Source organism: Corylus avellana, chromosome 5 (genome assembly GCF_965113065.1).
Source record: "Corylus avellana chromosome 5, dhCorAvel1.hap1.2, whole genome shotgun sequence".
NCBI lineage: Eukaryota > Viridiplantae > Streptophyta > Magnoliopsida > Fagales > Betulaceae > Corylus > Corylus avellana.
Window position 1 is genome coordinate 5,880,440 of NC_142494.1, and position 15,016 is coordinate 5,895,455.

Consider the following 15,016-nt stretch of genomic DNA (forward strand, 5'->3'; position numbering starts at 1 on the left):
GCTTTGTTTATCAGTTTGTAGTTGGTAAACTTATAAATATTTTGTTCTTATCTATTTGATGTTTACCGTTACATGTAATTATGTCGAGATTTGGGTTTGATTGTTTGTAGTTTTTGTACAAAAGGCATGTTTGTCATACTTGATGGATTTTGTGATACTTGCATGTTTGTGATTAATGTGGAGGTTCATTTTTTATGGATGATTACTGAAAAATTCGTTTAGGGTTTAACGAATTTTCGATAGATGATTAATGTCGTTTCATGAATATATAGTTTAAACAAATGTGATGGATGATTAATGTGTATTAGGTCAAAGGCCTTTCAAAATGTGAAAGGCCTTTCAATGGCCCTACAAATTGGCCTTTCAAGCAAATGTGAAAGGCCTTTCAAAAAAAAAAAACACAAATGAGAAAAAAATAAATAAATCGTAAATTAAACAAACAAATGAGAAAAAAAAAAAAAGGAACCTGATTTTCTGACGTGGGAGAAGTCCCACGTCAGAAAACATCCTGACGTGGAAAAACTCCCACGTCAAAATTTTTCGACGTGGGAGTTCTTCCTATTGCCACGTCAGAATATTTTTTGACGTGGCAAATAGTAATACGTCAGAAAAAATTTCTGACGTGTCATACAGTAAAACGTTAAAAAATTCTGATGTTCTAATCACTAATACATTAGAAAAAAAAATTTACTGACTCCTATGTTTCTGACATTCAACACACGTTAGAAATGCCACGTCAAAAAAATGTTCTGATATGTCAAACCCCATAAAACGTCAAAAATCTCCAATAAGAAAAAAATTGTTTTAATTGTAGTGGCACTAGTCGCTTCAACCTCCACTCCTTTACAACCCGACCCTTTGCTCAATATTTGCCAATTTTAAAACTCGCCGTGATTCTCTTGCCTTCATCCTTTGCACGATTTCTTTCTATTCTTGCTTGCTTCTTTCTTCTGATAAGTTAATGCACATGTGGTTTCCAAATCTATGCTACATCACATCACCTATCTCTCTCCCTTTTTTTTTAAGCACATGCTTGTTACTTTATCAAATTATCTTATAAATTTTTTTATTTTTTATGTAAATATATATAAACTCCTTAAAATCTCTTTCGGTCAACATACCTATAGCATGTACCCAGGTATGGATGAAAGATGAAGAAATTTTGAAGTTTTTAGTGTGTTGAGTGTGTGTGGTTGTTATAAACGTAAATTTTGAGGGTCAATTTTTTTAAAAATTACTTAGTATCGTTTGAACAATAATGCATGACACCTTTCAAATGTTACTAGTGACGCATGACACTATTCAAACGTCGCATTTCATGTGTGAATAGTGATGCGAGAATACTAATACTATTCAAACATCGTATTTCAAAGCGTAAATAGTGATGCATGAATAGTAATACTATTAAGAAAGTAGTGACGTTTGGATAGTAAAACGCCGCATTTTATTCTTTAATCTCAAAATAATATCAAGATGAATCATAAATTGACCTCAGCACATAAACCAAAAATCAATGTCTAATTTGTCAATTAACTATATAAATAAATTAGATTAAATTCAAATATATTGTTTGTCCTTTGAAACTTACAAAAATCATAACTTCTCTCACATTTTATCCAAAATTAAAATTCTATTCATAAATTGATTCCAACGGATAATCTACTCACTTAAGTCCTTTGTTAAACTCTGTTACTGCATGAATATATAATTATGAGTTGGGTATCACACCATTAGATAAACTAACTTTAAATCTTGAAAATAAAATGAATATTATCCATTTCAATAGAAATTATCATATTCTTGCTTGTTGAGTCGTGGAAGACCCACCCACCCTATTATTATTTTTTTTTTAAAGGACCCACCCTATTATTTTCTTATCGTGTATTGACTAATCTAATAAAAAAGAAGGCAAGCCTATTCAGGGCCGGCTCAATGGCTAGGCCATTGAGGCGGTCGCCTAGGGCCCCCAGTTAGTAAGGCCTAAAAATTATTTTAATAAGTCCCAAAAAAATTTTTATTAAGGCCTAAAAATTTTATTTTAACTTAAGGCCTATTTTTATTTTTATTTTTATTTTTAAAATAAGGCCCAAAAATTTTTCCCATAAAAATATAAGGCCTCTAAAATAAGGTCCAAATATAATAAGTCAATTATAAAATAAGACCAATTAACTCAAAAAAAAAACAAATATGCCACATCAATTTCTTTGGACAACTAGTTAAAAGTTAAACTTAAAAGTCATGAAACAGCAATGAGAATGAAAATAATAATAATATTATTAAAATAAATATTATTTAATTAATATTTAAATATTAAAAAAAGTAAGGTCCAACTTCAAAATTTTGCCTAAAGCCCCCCAAATACATTGAGCCGGCCCTGAGCCTATTGCACCAACCATATATGTTTCTTTGTCTATTGAGACATGATCATTGACCCACCCACCTACGTATTATTTTCTTGTCGTTTACTGAGTATCCTAATCCAATACGACTGCGAGCCTACTGCACCAACTAGTCAGGATTGAGATGGGTGCATGCATTACCATTATGATATATATATATATATATATATATATATATATATATATATAGCAATCCACACCATTAACTTCTGCTACACATTTCTTTGTCAAATGTTGGGTCTTCATGGACCCACCGTATTATCTACGACATTTTTAGGTACTGCCAAAGCTTCAGTAAACATATAATTTTTGGAAAATATCATGGTTTATTCACCAAGGTCATGATCTCGATCTTTGTCTATGAGAGGGTGTTGGAGGAATTGGGTGTCACGATTAGTTAATGTAGGAACAAATTGATTAGAAGGTGAAGATAGACAGAGATATATTTCCAGTGAGAATTTCACATGTCTCTTTCAAGATGCGTGCATGAGTTGAATATGAAGACATTTCAACAAAGTGTACTTTAACTCTTTGTTGCGCTAGGCGTTTCAGTAATTGAGTGGATGGTTGGAAAACATGATTGGGTTGATTTTAGGACACTGTATGTATTAAAATATTAATTAAATGATTAAATTTATATCTTTCTATCCGTTTAAGCTTTTAGGACAAGTAGTGTTTTAATATGGTATTAGAGTTAGAGGCCACATGTTGGGCTTCACCTATTAAGATGAAGTTTGAGCCCACAGGTGAAAGAGAGTGTTAAAGTACTGATTAAATGATTGAGAAAATATATTAAAAATCCCTAAGTCAAGGCATCAAAATTAAAAACTCCCTGGATTTTTTTTCTTGACAATTTACTTCATGGATCAATCGAAACTACAATAAACTTTCTACCGTCAAAATTTTTTAACATCCGTTAGGGCCATTCAAAACACACCGTTTACCTAATTAAAATATTAAATTTTTATTAATTAATTTAATTAAAAAAATTAAATCTAAAAATTTAAAAAAAAAAAAAAAAATTGAAGGGCGCCACCCCTGGCCACCCGCAAGCAAAGATCAAAGTTTTAAATTCATCTCTCCAAATAAACTTTTAAGACAAATGATAACAAGCAAAGATCAAAGTTTTGGCAATTTTTTTACACAAAGAGGTTGATTTGGCCGTTTTTGGAATATTGCTTTATTGAATTTGGGCCATCCCAGAGGATGTCAGTGTTTTTTTTCTTTTTATTTTATCAATCTTATGGCAACCTCTAGGATGCATGCATGTTATCTTTGTTCATGCTCTAATTACGAAAGGAGCCATTATCATTCATCATATCGCATATTACCATTGCCTATGATACATTTATATAAAGGGGTATATTTAAAAAAAAAAAAAAAAATTATATAATGGGGTGTTTTTGAAATGAGACCATGATATATTATAACATATTGGACATAAGTGTTCAAACTTATATATAACATCTTTTTAATATGGGATTAAAATTAACTTTTTACACTAACATACATATACTCAATAATAGACATTCCAAAACCCACATCATATATACTTGGTTAAAAACCTAAAATGAAAAAGATGAACGAAAAAGAAAAAGAAGAATTGTTTTCTTTCCATATATATATATATATATATATATATATATATATATATTTTGACATGTCCACACAAGAGAAGGGGGAGAGCGAATTCGAACTAGTGACTACTGCTTCATAAGGTGTGGTCCACAGCCTATTGAGCTACCCCTTGGGAACATATATATATATATATATATATATATATAACTAATATCTTAGACTCCAATAGACCAAATGGTATATACAACTAATATCTTAGACTCCAATAGACCAAATGGGAAAAATTAATTTCGTAGGTTAAAAAACAAAGCAAACCCATCGGCCTAATTGGATATATAACCAGAATGAACAAGAAATAAACAAGGCAAACCCTTTTTATTTTTTTTTAAGAGAATCTTTGATCATATTCATTCATTGATTTCAAGATTAAGAACATAAAATCTTATAATCAAATCTTATCTATGACTTTAACATCCTCTAACTCATGTCCAAACTTCAATTATAAAAGAGATCTGCTCCAGGCAGGCTGAATCTAATACATAGGCTTTACCCCAAAGATCGCTCATGATGAAAGCAAATTTAATGAGAAGTCAAACCCTTATTAAAAAAAAAAAAAAAAAATACAATAAATTAAAAAAAGCCAGCACACAGCTACAATAGCATAGGGAGGCAAAAAGCCCGATTCGGTGGAATAAAGAAGGCAAATCATTATTCAAATAAAGTTGCATGCATGATCTCTTATGCATGCAACAGCTGAAGTTGAAGAAGCATATATATCAGTTGAGTAATTTTAGAGATTGTTCAAATATTGAAGAGAAAGTGTCCATTGCAGCTCGACTTCTGAGCACCACCCCAACCTCAAGAGCACCATCCTCATCTCTACAATCAGCAACAGAAATAAATATCGGATGGTTAATCAACTCGAACTTTTTGGGCTTTCCCCACCCAAAATCCGTCCCATAATCATTAAAACTTGGAGACCCACCGACTGCGAGAACACGCCCATTCCCCGCTCGTATCAAATTCTTCCTATCTTCCATCCATTTCTCCGCCCCTTCTAACGGTCTACTTTTCATCCTGGAAATTTCTCTTGCTATGGCTTTCGCCGCCACCACAAAGCCTTCCTCTCCCACTAGCTCGCTCCTTTTGGCAGCTGCTTTGCAGGAAGCTAAGCAGTTTCCAAAGTAAGTCGAGGGTACCGGAAATTTGAGGCGGTTTCGGCAATCTGCTGGGAATGCTAAGTAGCAAAGCTCGTCGTCATCTACTGGTTTTGTAGCATCTCCTTCGTGAAATTCTGTTTTCATCCGGCAAACCCAAATGAAAGCGCAGGTTACCACGAAGCTTGAGAAATTGTATTTGTCTTTCAGAAATTCTATGTTTGCTCCATTTAGTACATATGTTGCCTTAACATTGTGGCCGTGAAAGACGTCAGCGTTGCTGGTATCTTTCTCCCATGTTGATCTCACGCGAAAATACTCTGCCAAGAAAACCGCCATGACGCCGTTTGGGTCTTTGATCACATCCCGGTCGTAGAAAGGCCGCAGACAAGAAGAGTCGTCGTCGCCGCCTCTAGCTTTGGAAACGGACGCCCAAGATTTCATGAAGAGGCTGCGGATCCGACCGTCGATTACGTGGCGATTTGTGAAGGCGACGCAAATGCCAGCGTTGGGAAACAGAGTGACTTGAATGGATAGAAGAGGGAAAACGAATGTGTCGGTCGACGTAATTTGGGTCGGTGGAAAGTTTGGGACGAGGTGGGCAAAGTGTTTGATATCTCGTGGGTGGTGACCGGCGAGGTGGTGAAAGTTGTCGGCGGTGGACTCGGCGATGGTTAATGGGATTGAGTCGCCGTGGGTGTAGAAGATGTAGGGGTTGGCGGGAGGTGGGGGGCACATGAGATTTCCAAGGAGTGGGAAAAAGTGTTGGAGAGTGAGGGAGAGAGAGTGTGTGAGTGTTGGAAGGATAATTTGTGTAAAATGGTGGGTGGGGTGGGGGAATTCGTAGAAGTAGAGGCATCTGACGCCGGCGCTTGCAAGCAGTGGTATGTCAAAGAAAGTAAGCGGAAGAGAGGTTGTGGGAGCTGAGCTTGGCAGTGGACCAACCTGGATTTGCTCAAGAATCTTGTGCGTGCAAGCCATCCCTTCTCTCTCTCTCTCTCTCTCTCTCTCTCTAGATCTCTTTTTGGTCTTTGTATTGATCTAATTCGAGTTTTGATTCTATTTATAAATTGGCAAATTCAATATCATTATCAATAACTAACGGTCAATATATTTGGCAACCTCATCCAATTAAAAACCAAAATAATTAAGATTAGTTGCTTTGGAGAATAATTAAGCATCCTGCTTATAAATTAAAGCATATATTAAAATTGCGTTTAAAAAATAAAATTTTTAAATAGAAAAAAAAAAAAACGTTTTTTTACAAAAAAATTTTGAAGTCAAAAGTGTATTTTGATAATTTTTATATTTTTTACACCTTTAAAAACGATTTTTATTCTTTTATGGAACGATTTTTTTTTTCTAACAAAGCGTGGGGAAGAAATTTCTCATCAATAAAAATTTGCCACGTTAGTGGATCCGTGATTTTCGGCTTTTGACCAGGTTGGCTTTAATAGCACATGGTATTTAGTTTTTCAATGTTTATTCAGGAAATTATAACTAGTATTATAATACTTCTCTTTCAAATTAATGTTGCAGCGAAAACTTGTCTTGACTTTTTTTTTTTTTTTTCAGAAAATTTATTTATTTATTATTTATTTTTTCTTTTCTTTTTGTTAAACGTTCTGCACTCTGTAAAAAAACAGAAAAAAATAATAATAATAAAAAAAAAAGAGAAAAGAAAAGAAATAAAAAGACATTGTGCAGAAGGTGGGTTGTAAAACCCTTTCTTCTTTTTTTAAACTCTTTCTTCTTTATCTTCATTCGGAAAGTTTTGCTTCTTTGTTATTCACCTTTATCTGATGAATAATTTATCTAGTTTTAACTAAATTAATTAGCCCAAATATCACCAAAACTAAATACTACTTCAATTTTATTATAACAACTAATTATTGTTATTCATAATTTTTAATACTCGGCATTACAACAATAACAAACCACCACTAGTGGCTCAATTGAATCCGACCCGATTCACACCACTATGATGTTGCAATTAAAAGAAAGCATAAACTCTAGGGTCACACCCATATAATGGTAAAGCCAAGATTGCTACTCATATGTCAAAGTCACATCATATGATGCAACAAATCATTATCGCTACTCATATATTAAAGTCATGTCATATGATGTAACCAGAGACGGAGGGAGGGGGGGACCAGGGTGGGCCATGGTCCCCCCCAAAATAAGGAAAAAAAATTATAAATAAAAAAAAATATTAAAAAAAATTAAAAAATTAAAAAAGTAAAATTAAAGTTTTAATTTTAGTTATTTAGCCCCCTCCAAAAAAAAAAAAAAAAATTGGCCCTATTTTTAATTTTGTTGGCCCATACTCACTAAGTTTTTTTATTTTTGGCCCTTACTTTTAAATGTTCACTTTTTTTGGCCCTTACAGTAGTCTTTACTTCATAAAAAACAACCAAAATAATTTTTTTTAATAAAAGAATTTTAAAGAATCGAAAAAAAAAATTTGGCTGACCCCCTTCCATAAAATTTTCTGGCTCCGTCCCTGGATGTAACAAATCCTTATTTTCAAACTGTAGAGTCACACCCATATAATGGTAAACTCATATGTTAAAGTCACGTCATATGATGATGCAACAAATCATTATTTTGTATATATATATATATACCACACAATTAATTAGGCCTCGTTTGGTTCGCGGATTGTCTAGTCCATTGGAAAATGATTAGCTACCACTGGGAATAGATTAGCTAATCCTATTCTTTTGTTTGGTTGTAACACTGGAATAGACTACCTAATCCTATTCCTTTGTTTGGTACAGTGCAATATGTTGGTGAATGGAATTGTATTGTGATCTTATTTCCTAAAATACCCTTATAATATAAATACAATTTATATTATTAAGGACTTTCATTCTTTCTTTCTTTTTTGAAACATAAACAATTTTACTATAATTTTTTTTTTTTTTTTAGTTATGTCATGTATATATAATTTTATATATATATATACACGCTTGAACAGGTATGAATAACCTGTGTTCAAGTGTGTGTATATATATCAGTGTGATTTTTAATTCAATTATATATATATATATATATATATATATATATATATATATATATATATATATATATATATAACTAAATTAAAAATCACACTGAGAAAGTATAGAGAAAGAGAGATGGAGAAACAGAATAAAAAATAAAAATAAACCCTAAACAGAATCAAAGATAAACGATACAGAGAATCAAAAAAAATAAAAAAACAGAAGAAAAATAAAAAAAACTCAAAAACGTTTTGGGTACATATATATACACACACACACGCTTGAACAGGTATGAATAACCTGTGTTCAAGCGTGTGTGTGTATATATATATACGCTTGAACACAGGTTGTACGCTTGAACATAGGTTATATCTATATATATATAATTGAATTAAAAATCAAACTGAGAAAATATAGAGAAAGAGAGATGGAGAAACAGAATAAAAAAAAAATTAATTTTTTTTTTTTTTTTTTAGAAAAAAAGCCTAAACAGAAACAAAGAGAAACGATACAGAAAAAAAAAAAAAAAAAAAAAAAAAGAGAAAAGAGAAAAAAAAAAATCCAAGAAATAGAGAGAGAATGAAATAACCAAGAAACAAAGAAGAGAAATCGAAGAGAAGAGAAGGGGAGAGAGATCGCTTGCGCAGAGAAGAGAGATCGTTGCTCTTTGAGAGATGGAGATCGTTTTGCAGAGTCTCCTTGAGAGATGTGGGTGCTAGAAGGGTGGGGTTTTTGTGGGCAATTTACACGATAATTTTAATCCCACAGGAAAGGATTAGCTAAGCCACTCGTTTTTGAGTGGCTTAGCTAACCCCGTGTATATAGGATTAGTAATCCCATGGGAATAGCTATTCCCAGGAATAGAGTGTTACCAAACAAAGGACTAGCTATACCTAGTGTTAGCTAGTCCAATCCAAGGGTCTAATCCGCGAACCAAACGGGGCCTTATTGTTTTTTATATGCATCCGAAAGAAATCCTGCGGTAAAACAAGAAATCCAAACAAGCTATGGAGCAACACCAAAGCTTTTTACAGAATTCTCATCTCAAAATAATTATAAGGAAATTTTGGCTAATACCTCCTAACATTACGATTACGATAATCCCAATGCCATTATCACATACTAATTTTGGTCAACACCTGCACGGCTACACCTTCTTCAACGTGATGATTAGAATAATATATAGACAATTTATTCTCGGCCCACGTTTTTTATTCCTGTTGGATCAAATTTCGGCTTATTTGGGCCCAATTCTGACCTATCGGCCCATCCCTCATACTCGGTCATTTTTATTATTTAAAACAAACTCATGTTCAGTAAAGCAGCCTTGTTTGATTGGGTTGTTGATACTCGGCCATCAAGCTCGGTCAACCGAGCTTAAGGCAAGTACCGAGCATTACCCTCAGAAATATTAGAATGTTAGAAATAAATATCTTGTGTTAGTATACTATCAACACATGGGCACTCGGTGAGTCCACAGTGTTAGATGAACAGGAACAATTCGATGCCTATAAAAGGGGGGTCCCCTCTCATAATTTCGGTAACTCCTTTTCACCCTCTAAAACAATTTACTTTGCTTATCTTTTCTCTGATCCAATAATCTTCAAGTTTATTTCTTCCTTAAACATTGTGACTAACTTAGGCATCGGAGCTTCCACCGGTCGGACAATGCCGGCAGCTTTGATCCCCTTTTCTCATCTCTTATTTTCAGATCAACGTTCGGTTATCGAACTCAACGCTCAGTTATCAGAGCATTGTGCTAACCCCTTATCCACGTCATCATTCGGAAAACTGTTTCAACAGTTTGGCGCCGTCTGTGGGAACCGATATTTTGGCGGTTCTTACTAATCTCATATATTCTGATATGGTGAACACACCTCCACACCTTGATACATCTCCTCATATCATTCCAAACATCCAAACAGATATACCCGGAACCTCACATGATCCAAATCCCCAAACAGCTGTCATGGTGAATTTTATGAAACAAATAGCCGAGTCTGTTGAGGCTATGAGGAAGCAAAATGAAGAGATCGTCTCTAGGCTACCTCCTAGAGAAGACTCGGCACAGAAGAGAAGACGAGAAGAGTCCCACAGGAATCAACCACCATCAGCCCAACGACAGTCAACCCAACCGAACACTGGAAGCTCAATACAACGCAATCCTCACACTGTCCGGCTTAAAGCAAACACTAGCCGACAAGAGCTTACCAAAAATTCACAATCGGGTGGCAGGTCACGCCATGGTGAGTCCAGCCATGCCAAAACCCACCACGGTAACTCTCGGTGTAGCCATTCCCGTCATGTTCGGTCGTATCTTGATAAACCTGCAGAGACTGCTGTACACAAAGATGTAAAAGATCTCCAGCAGAAGTTTGAAAAGATGCCTTTCATAATTGAGAATGGGGAAAATTACTCTGCTACTGAAGATCTAATGCAATACACCAACTTACCTTTCACCGACCGAGTAATGAGATTCCCCATGCCTGGTAATTTCAAGGTTCCTCGAATTGGCGAATACGATGGAAGTGGAGATCCTTCCGACCATATGGAGAGTTTCCGAGCTCATATCATCCTTCATGAAACTCCTGATGAAATTGCTTGTCGAGCCTTCCCTTTAACTTTAAGGGGAGTCGCAAAGGAATGGTTCAGGAGTTTGAAACCTAAATCGGTTGATGGCTTTGATTACCTTGGGCAACAGTTCCTGGGTCAATTTCTTGCCACTAGAAGAAGGAAGAAGAACCCAGCATATTTATTGTCCCTCATGCAGGGAAAAGACGAGTCCTTAAAAGAATATTTGTCGCGGTTTAATCGGGAAAAGCTGACAGTAGAGAGTACTGATGAGCAAACCATCTTCTCAGCATTGATGCATGGTATACAGACCGAAGGGCCTCTGATGGCCGAGTTGTCAAAAAAGCCAAAAACGGGAACTTTGCGACAGTTCAACAGCAAGGCCGAGGAATTCATCAACCAGGAAGAAACTATCTCAGCATTGCTGAAATCTAAAGCTGCCGAGGGTAAGTTTGCTGCTGATCCGGTTATGACAAAACCGAGGGTTATACTCGAGAAGAAGAAAAAAGACGGTCAAAGTCTTAAGGTTCAAGATAAGAAGGTTGGTCTTTTACCTCATCCAGTCCAGCATCAATAATATGTGGGATGGACGCCCTTGAATACAACTGTTTATAGGGTGTTCATGGAAGTTAAGAAGGATCCAAGTTTTCGATGGCCAGGAAGGATGAAGTCTCCTCCCCAGCACCGCAGTGGTCAGAAGTTTTGCGAGTATCATAACGATCATGGGCATCAGACCGAGGATTGTATTAGTCTTCGGTTTGAGATCGAAAAATTTCTAAGAAATGAGAAGTTATTGAATTTCTTGGCTAAGGAAAACAACAAAGGAAAGAATGCTCAGGATATACAGGGACAGCGCTCGGGCCAGGGTAATGACCGATCACGTAACCAGAGGCAAAGGCGAGATGGCCCGAGGATTACGCAGAATCAGCAGCAAAATCCTCATAATCAAGCTATTATTGGCGAAATTCACACTATCTCAGAAGGTCTGGCTGGAGGAGGAGAGTCAAGCTCGGCAAGGAAAGCTTACGCCAAATAAGCTAGAATGGAAGAAATCTTCGCACTGGAGAAACCTTCCAAGATTCAAAAGCAGGAACCGAGTGTTCTAACATTCTCGGAGGAAGATGCGAAGGAGGTCTCAATGCCACATGATGATGCTTTGGTGATCATTCTAACAGTGGCTAACCATGCCATTCACCGAGTCTTAGTAGATAATGGAAGCTCGGCTGATATCATTTACTGGACGGTTGTTCAACAATTGGGCATTAGCCGAGAGAAATTGAAACCATTCTTGTCACCATTGATAGGATTTGCAGGCGAGCATGTCCAACCCATTGGGTTGATTTCTCTTCCGGTTACAGCGGGAACTGCTCCTAGACAATCTACCATCATGGTGGATTTTTTGGTCATTGACCGACCATCAGCTTACAATATGATTATTGGTCGCCTGGCTTTGAATCAACTGAGGGCGGTCACTTCGACTTATCACTTGAAAACGAAGTTTCCGACCATTGAAGGGGTCGGAGAGGTTAGGGGAGACCAGGTTGTTGCTAGAAGGTGTTACAATACATCTTTGAAGAAGTACCCAGAGTCGGCACTATTAACGATCGGTAGTTTGGCTGATGAGCGGAAGATGCAGTTGAGGAAGGAGTCAGCCGAGCCATTAATTGATATACCTATAGCTGAAGGAAAGGTTGTCAAGATTGGTTCGCAGCTGGCTCCTGGAATTAAAGAAGCCCTTGTTCGGTTTCTCCAGCAGAACCTTGAAGTTTTTGCATGGTCTCCTGAAGACATGCCTGGGATTGACCCCAAGGATATTGTTCATCACTTGAACATTGATCCAAAGGTCAAACCAGTAAAGTAGAAGCGAAGGAAGTTTGCCCCCGACAGAAACATGGCGATAGCCGAAGAAGTGAGCAAACTACTAAAGGCCCAGTTCATCGAAGAGGCTCATTACCCCGATTGGCTATCCAACGTAGTAATGGTTAAGAAGTCATCTGGGAAGTGGAGGATGTGCGTAGATTTTACCGATCTCAACAAAGCTTGCCCGAAGGACAGCTTTCCATTAACCCATATTAGCTCCTTAGTTGATGCAACAGCAGGGTATGAGTTGCTAAGCTTCATGGACGCCTTTTCAGGCTATAATCAGATTTTCATGCATCCATCTGATCAAGAGAAGACAGATTGGGAAGAATATGGAGGTTTATGTTGATGACATGCTGGTCAAAAGCAAGCTGCAGATGGACCATGTGACAGACTAGCAGGAGGTGTTTAAAACATTGGAACGTTTTAAGATGAAGTTGAACCCTACAAAGTGCGCATTCGGAGTTTCATCTGGGAAATTTCTCTGTTATATGATGTCTAGCCGAGGGATCGAAGCTAATCCAGAAAAGATCCAAGCGGTATTAGATATGCAATCTCCGAAGAATGTGAAGCAGGTACAGCAGTTGACAGGAAGAATTGCAGCCATGAATAGGTTCATTTCTCGGTCGACGGATAAGTGCCTTCCATTTTTTAAGATTTTACGCAAGGCTTTCGAATGGTCTGAAGAGTGCGAATAGGCGTTCGAACAACTTAAAAGGTATCTGGTTAGTCCACCTCTCCTCAGCCGAGCTGTTCCTGGTGAAACATTGTACCTATACTTGGCAGTATCACCAACTGCTGTCAGTGCGGCCTTGATCCGGGAGGAAGAAGGAGTTCAAAAGCCAGTCTACTTCATTAGCCGAGCACTGCATGGTGCTGAGGAAAGATATGTACAGATGGAGAAACTCGCTTTCGCCTTAGTAATTGCTTCCAGGAAGCTCCGACCGTACTTCCAAGCTCATACAATCAATGTCCTAACTGAGTATCCGTTGAAAAAAGTGCTTCGGAAACTAGATTTGTCTGGTCGGCTGGTCAACTGGGCAATCGAAATTAGTGAATTCGACATTCACTTTGTCCCACGTAGTGCTGTTAAAGGCCAAGCCTTAGCAGACTTTGTGGTAGAATTCACCAACATTCAGGACCAAGAGGATTGGCCGAAAGAGAGCACATGAGTAATTTATGTGGATGGTTCGTTTACCAAAAGAAATGGTGGAGCCGGGGTCGTAATAATTACGCCAGATGGAAGAGAGTTGAAGAGCTCATTACGGTTGGAATTCAAAACTACCAACAACGAAGCCAAGTATGAAGCTGTAATAGCTGGGCTTGGTTTAGCTCAAGAGCTAGAAGTAGAATTGGTGGAAGTTCGGAGTGATTAACAAGTTGTAGTCGGCCATATTCGCAGCGAGTTTGAGGCTAAAGGCACCAATATGAAACTCTACTTGTCCAAGATTCAGGGTATGCTGAAGTTTTTTAAGAAGTTTTGCATTGTCAAAATCCCAAGGGAAAAGAACGAGAAGGCCGACCATTTGGCCCGTTTAGGCTCTTCGACCGAGTCTGAGGTAAGAAAATCCGAACAGATAATACAAGTTCAGCAACAGCCTTCTATCACCGAGAAGGTTTTTATTCTAACCATCGAGGTTGCGCCCGCTCGGGCTGAAGAAATTGTTGGTTTCCTTGAAAGAGGAATTTTGCCGGGAGAGAGGAAAAAGGTTGTACGGTTGAAACAAAAGGCTGCTCGGTTCACACAAGTCAATGGAGCTCTTTTCAAGCGAGGCTTCATGTTACCACTGCTTAAATGTGTCTCAAAGGAAGAGGGTAATTATGTTCTTCGAGAGATTCATGAAGAAGTCTGTGGCAGTCACTCGGGACCCCGCATCTTGGCTCACAAAGCAGTAAGAGCAGGATTCTTCTGGCCAAACATGAACCAGGACTCCATAAATATTGTCAAAACTTGTGATAGTTGTTAGCGTTTTGCCAATGCTATCAAACAACCCCCAGAAGAACTGAGCTCGGTTTCATCACCATGGCCATTTTCACAATGGGGGGTAGATATAGTGGGGCCATTACCTACAGGAAAAGGAGGAGTTTGGTTCGTGGTGGTCGCTGTAGACTATTTCACCAAATGGGCAGAAGCCGAAGCTTTGGTGAATATTACCGCTAAGAACATCGAGAAATTTCTTTGCAGAAGTGTCATTTGTCGATATGGGATTCCTCACGCATTTGTCACTGACAATGGTAAAGCAGTTTGACTGTGAGTCCTTTCGGAGTTGGTGTGCCGGACTTCATGTTCGGCAATATTTCTCATCTCCGGGACATCCTCAAGCAAACGGACAGGTAGAAGCAACGAACAAAACCATATTCAAGATTCTAAAGAAGAAGCTCGGCCAGCATAAGGGTGAATGGTCAGAAAATCTTCCCGAAGTTCTATGGGCATACCGCACAA

General features: G+C 37.3%; 2 protein-coding genes across 2 annotated transcripts; one reads left to right on the top strand and one right to left on the bottom strand.

Annotated features, from left to right (window-relative positions):
* Positions 1-4,752: 4,752 nt before the first annotated feature.
* On the bottom strand, positions 4,753-6,136 carry LOC132183212 (anthocyanin 5-aromatic acyltransferase-like). The gene has a single exon (XM_059596614.2). It carries the CDS (start codon positions 6,113-6,115, stop codon positions 4,754-4,756), a length of 1,362 nt encoding a protein of 453 aa, XP_059452597.2. The 5' UTR covers positions 6,116-6,136; the 3' UTR covers position 4,753.
* Positions 6,137-11,755: 5,619 nt separating this feature from the next.
* On the top strand, positions 11,756-12,574 carry LOC148585281 (uncharacterized). Its single transcript, XM_088516698.1, has one exon. The coding sequence runs from the start codon at positions 11,756-11,758 to the stop codon at positions 12,572-12,574; it is 819 nt and encodes a 272-aa protein (XP_088372824.1).
* The last annotated feature ends 2,442 nt before the right edge of the window (positions 12,575-15,016 follow it).

What these genes read in the sequence shown, in the direction of transcription:
- LOC132183212 (XM_059596614.2), bottom strand. Translation starts at nt 6,115, where the DNA reads ATGGCTTGCACGCACAAGATTCTTGAGCAAATCCAGGTTGGTCCACTG.
- LOC148585281 (XM_088516698.1), top strand. Translation starts at nt 11,756, where the DNA reads ATGGAAGAAATCTTCGCACTGGAGAAACCTTCCAAGATTCAAAAGCAG.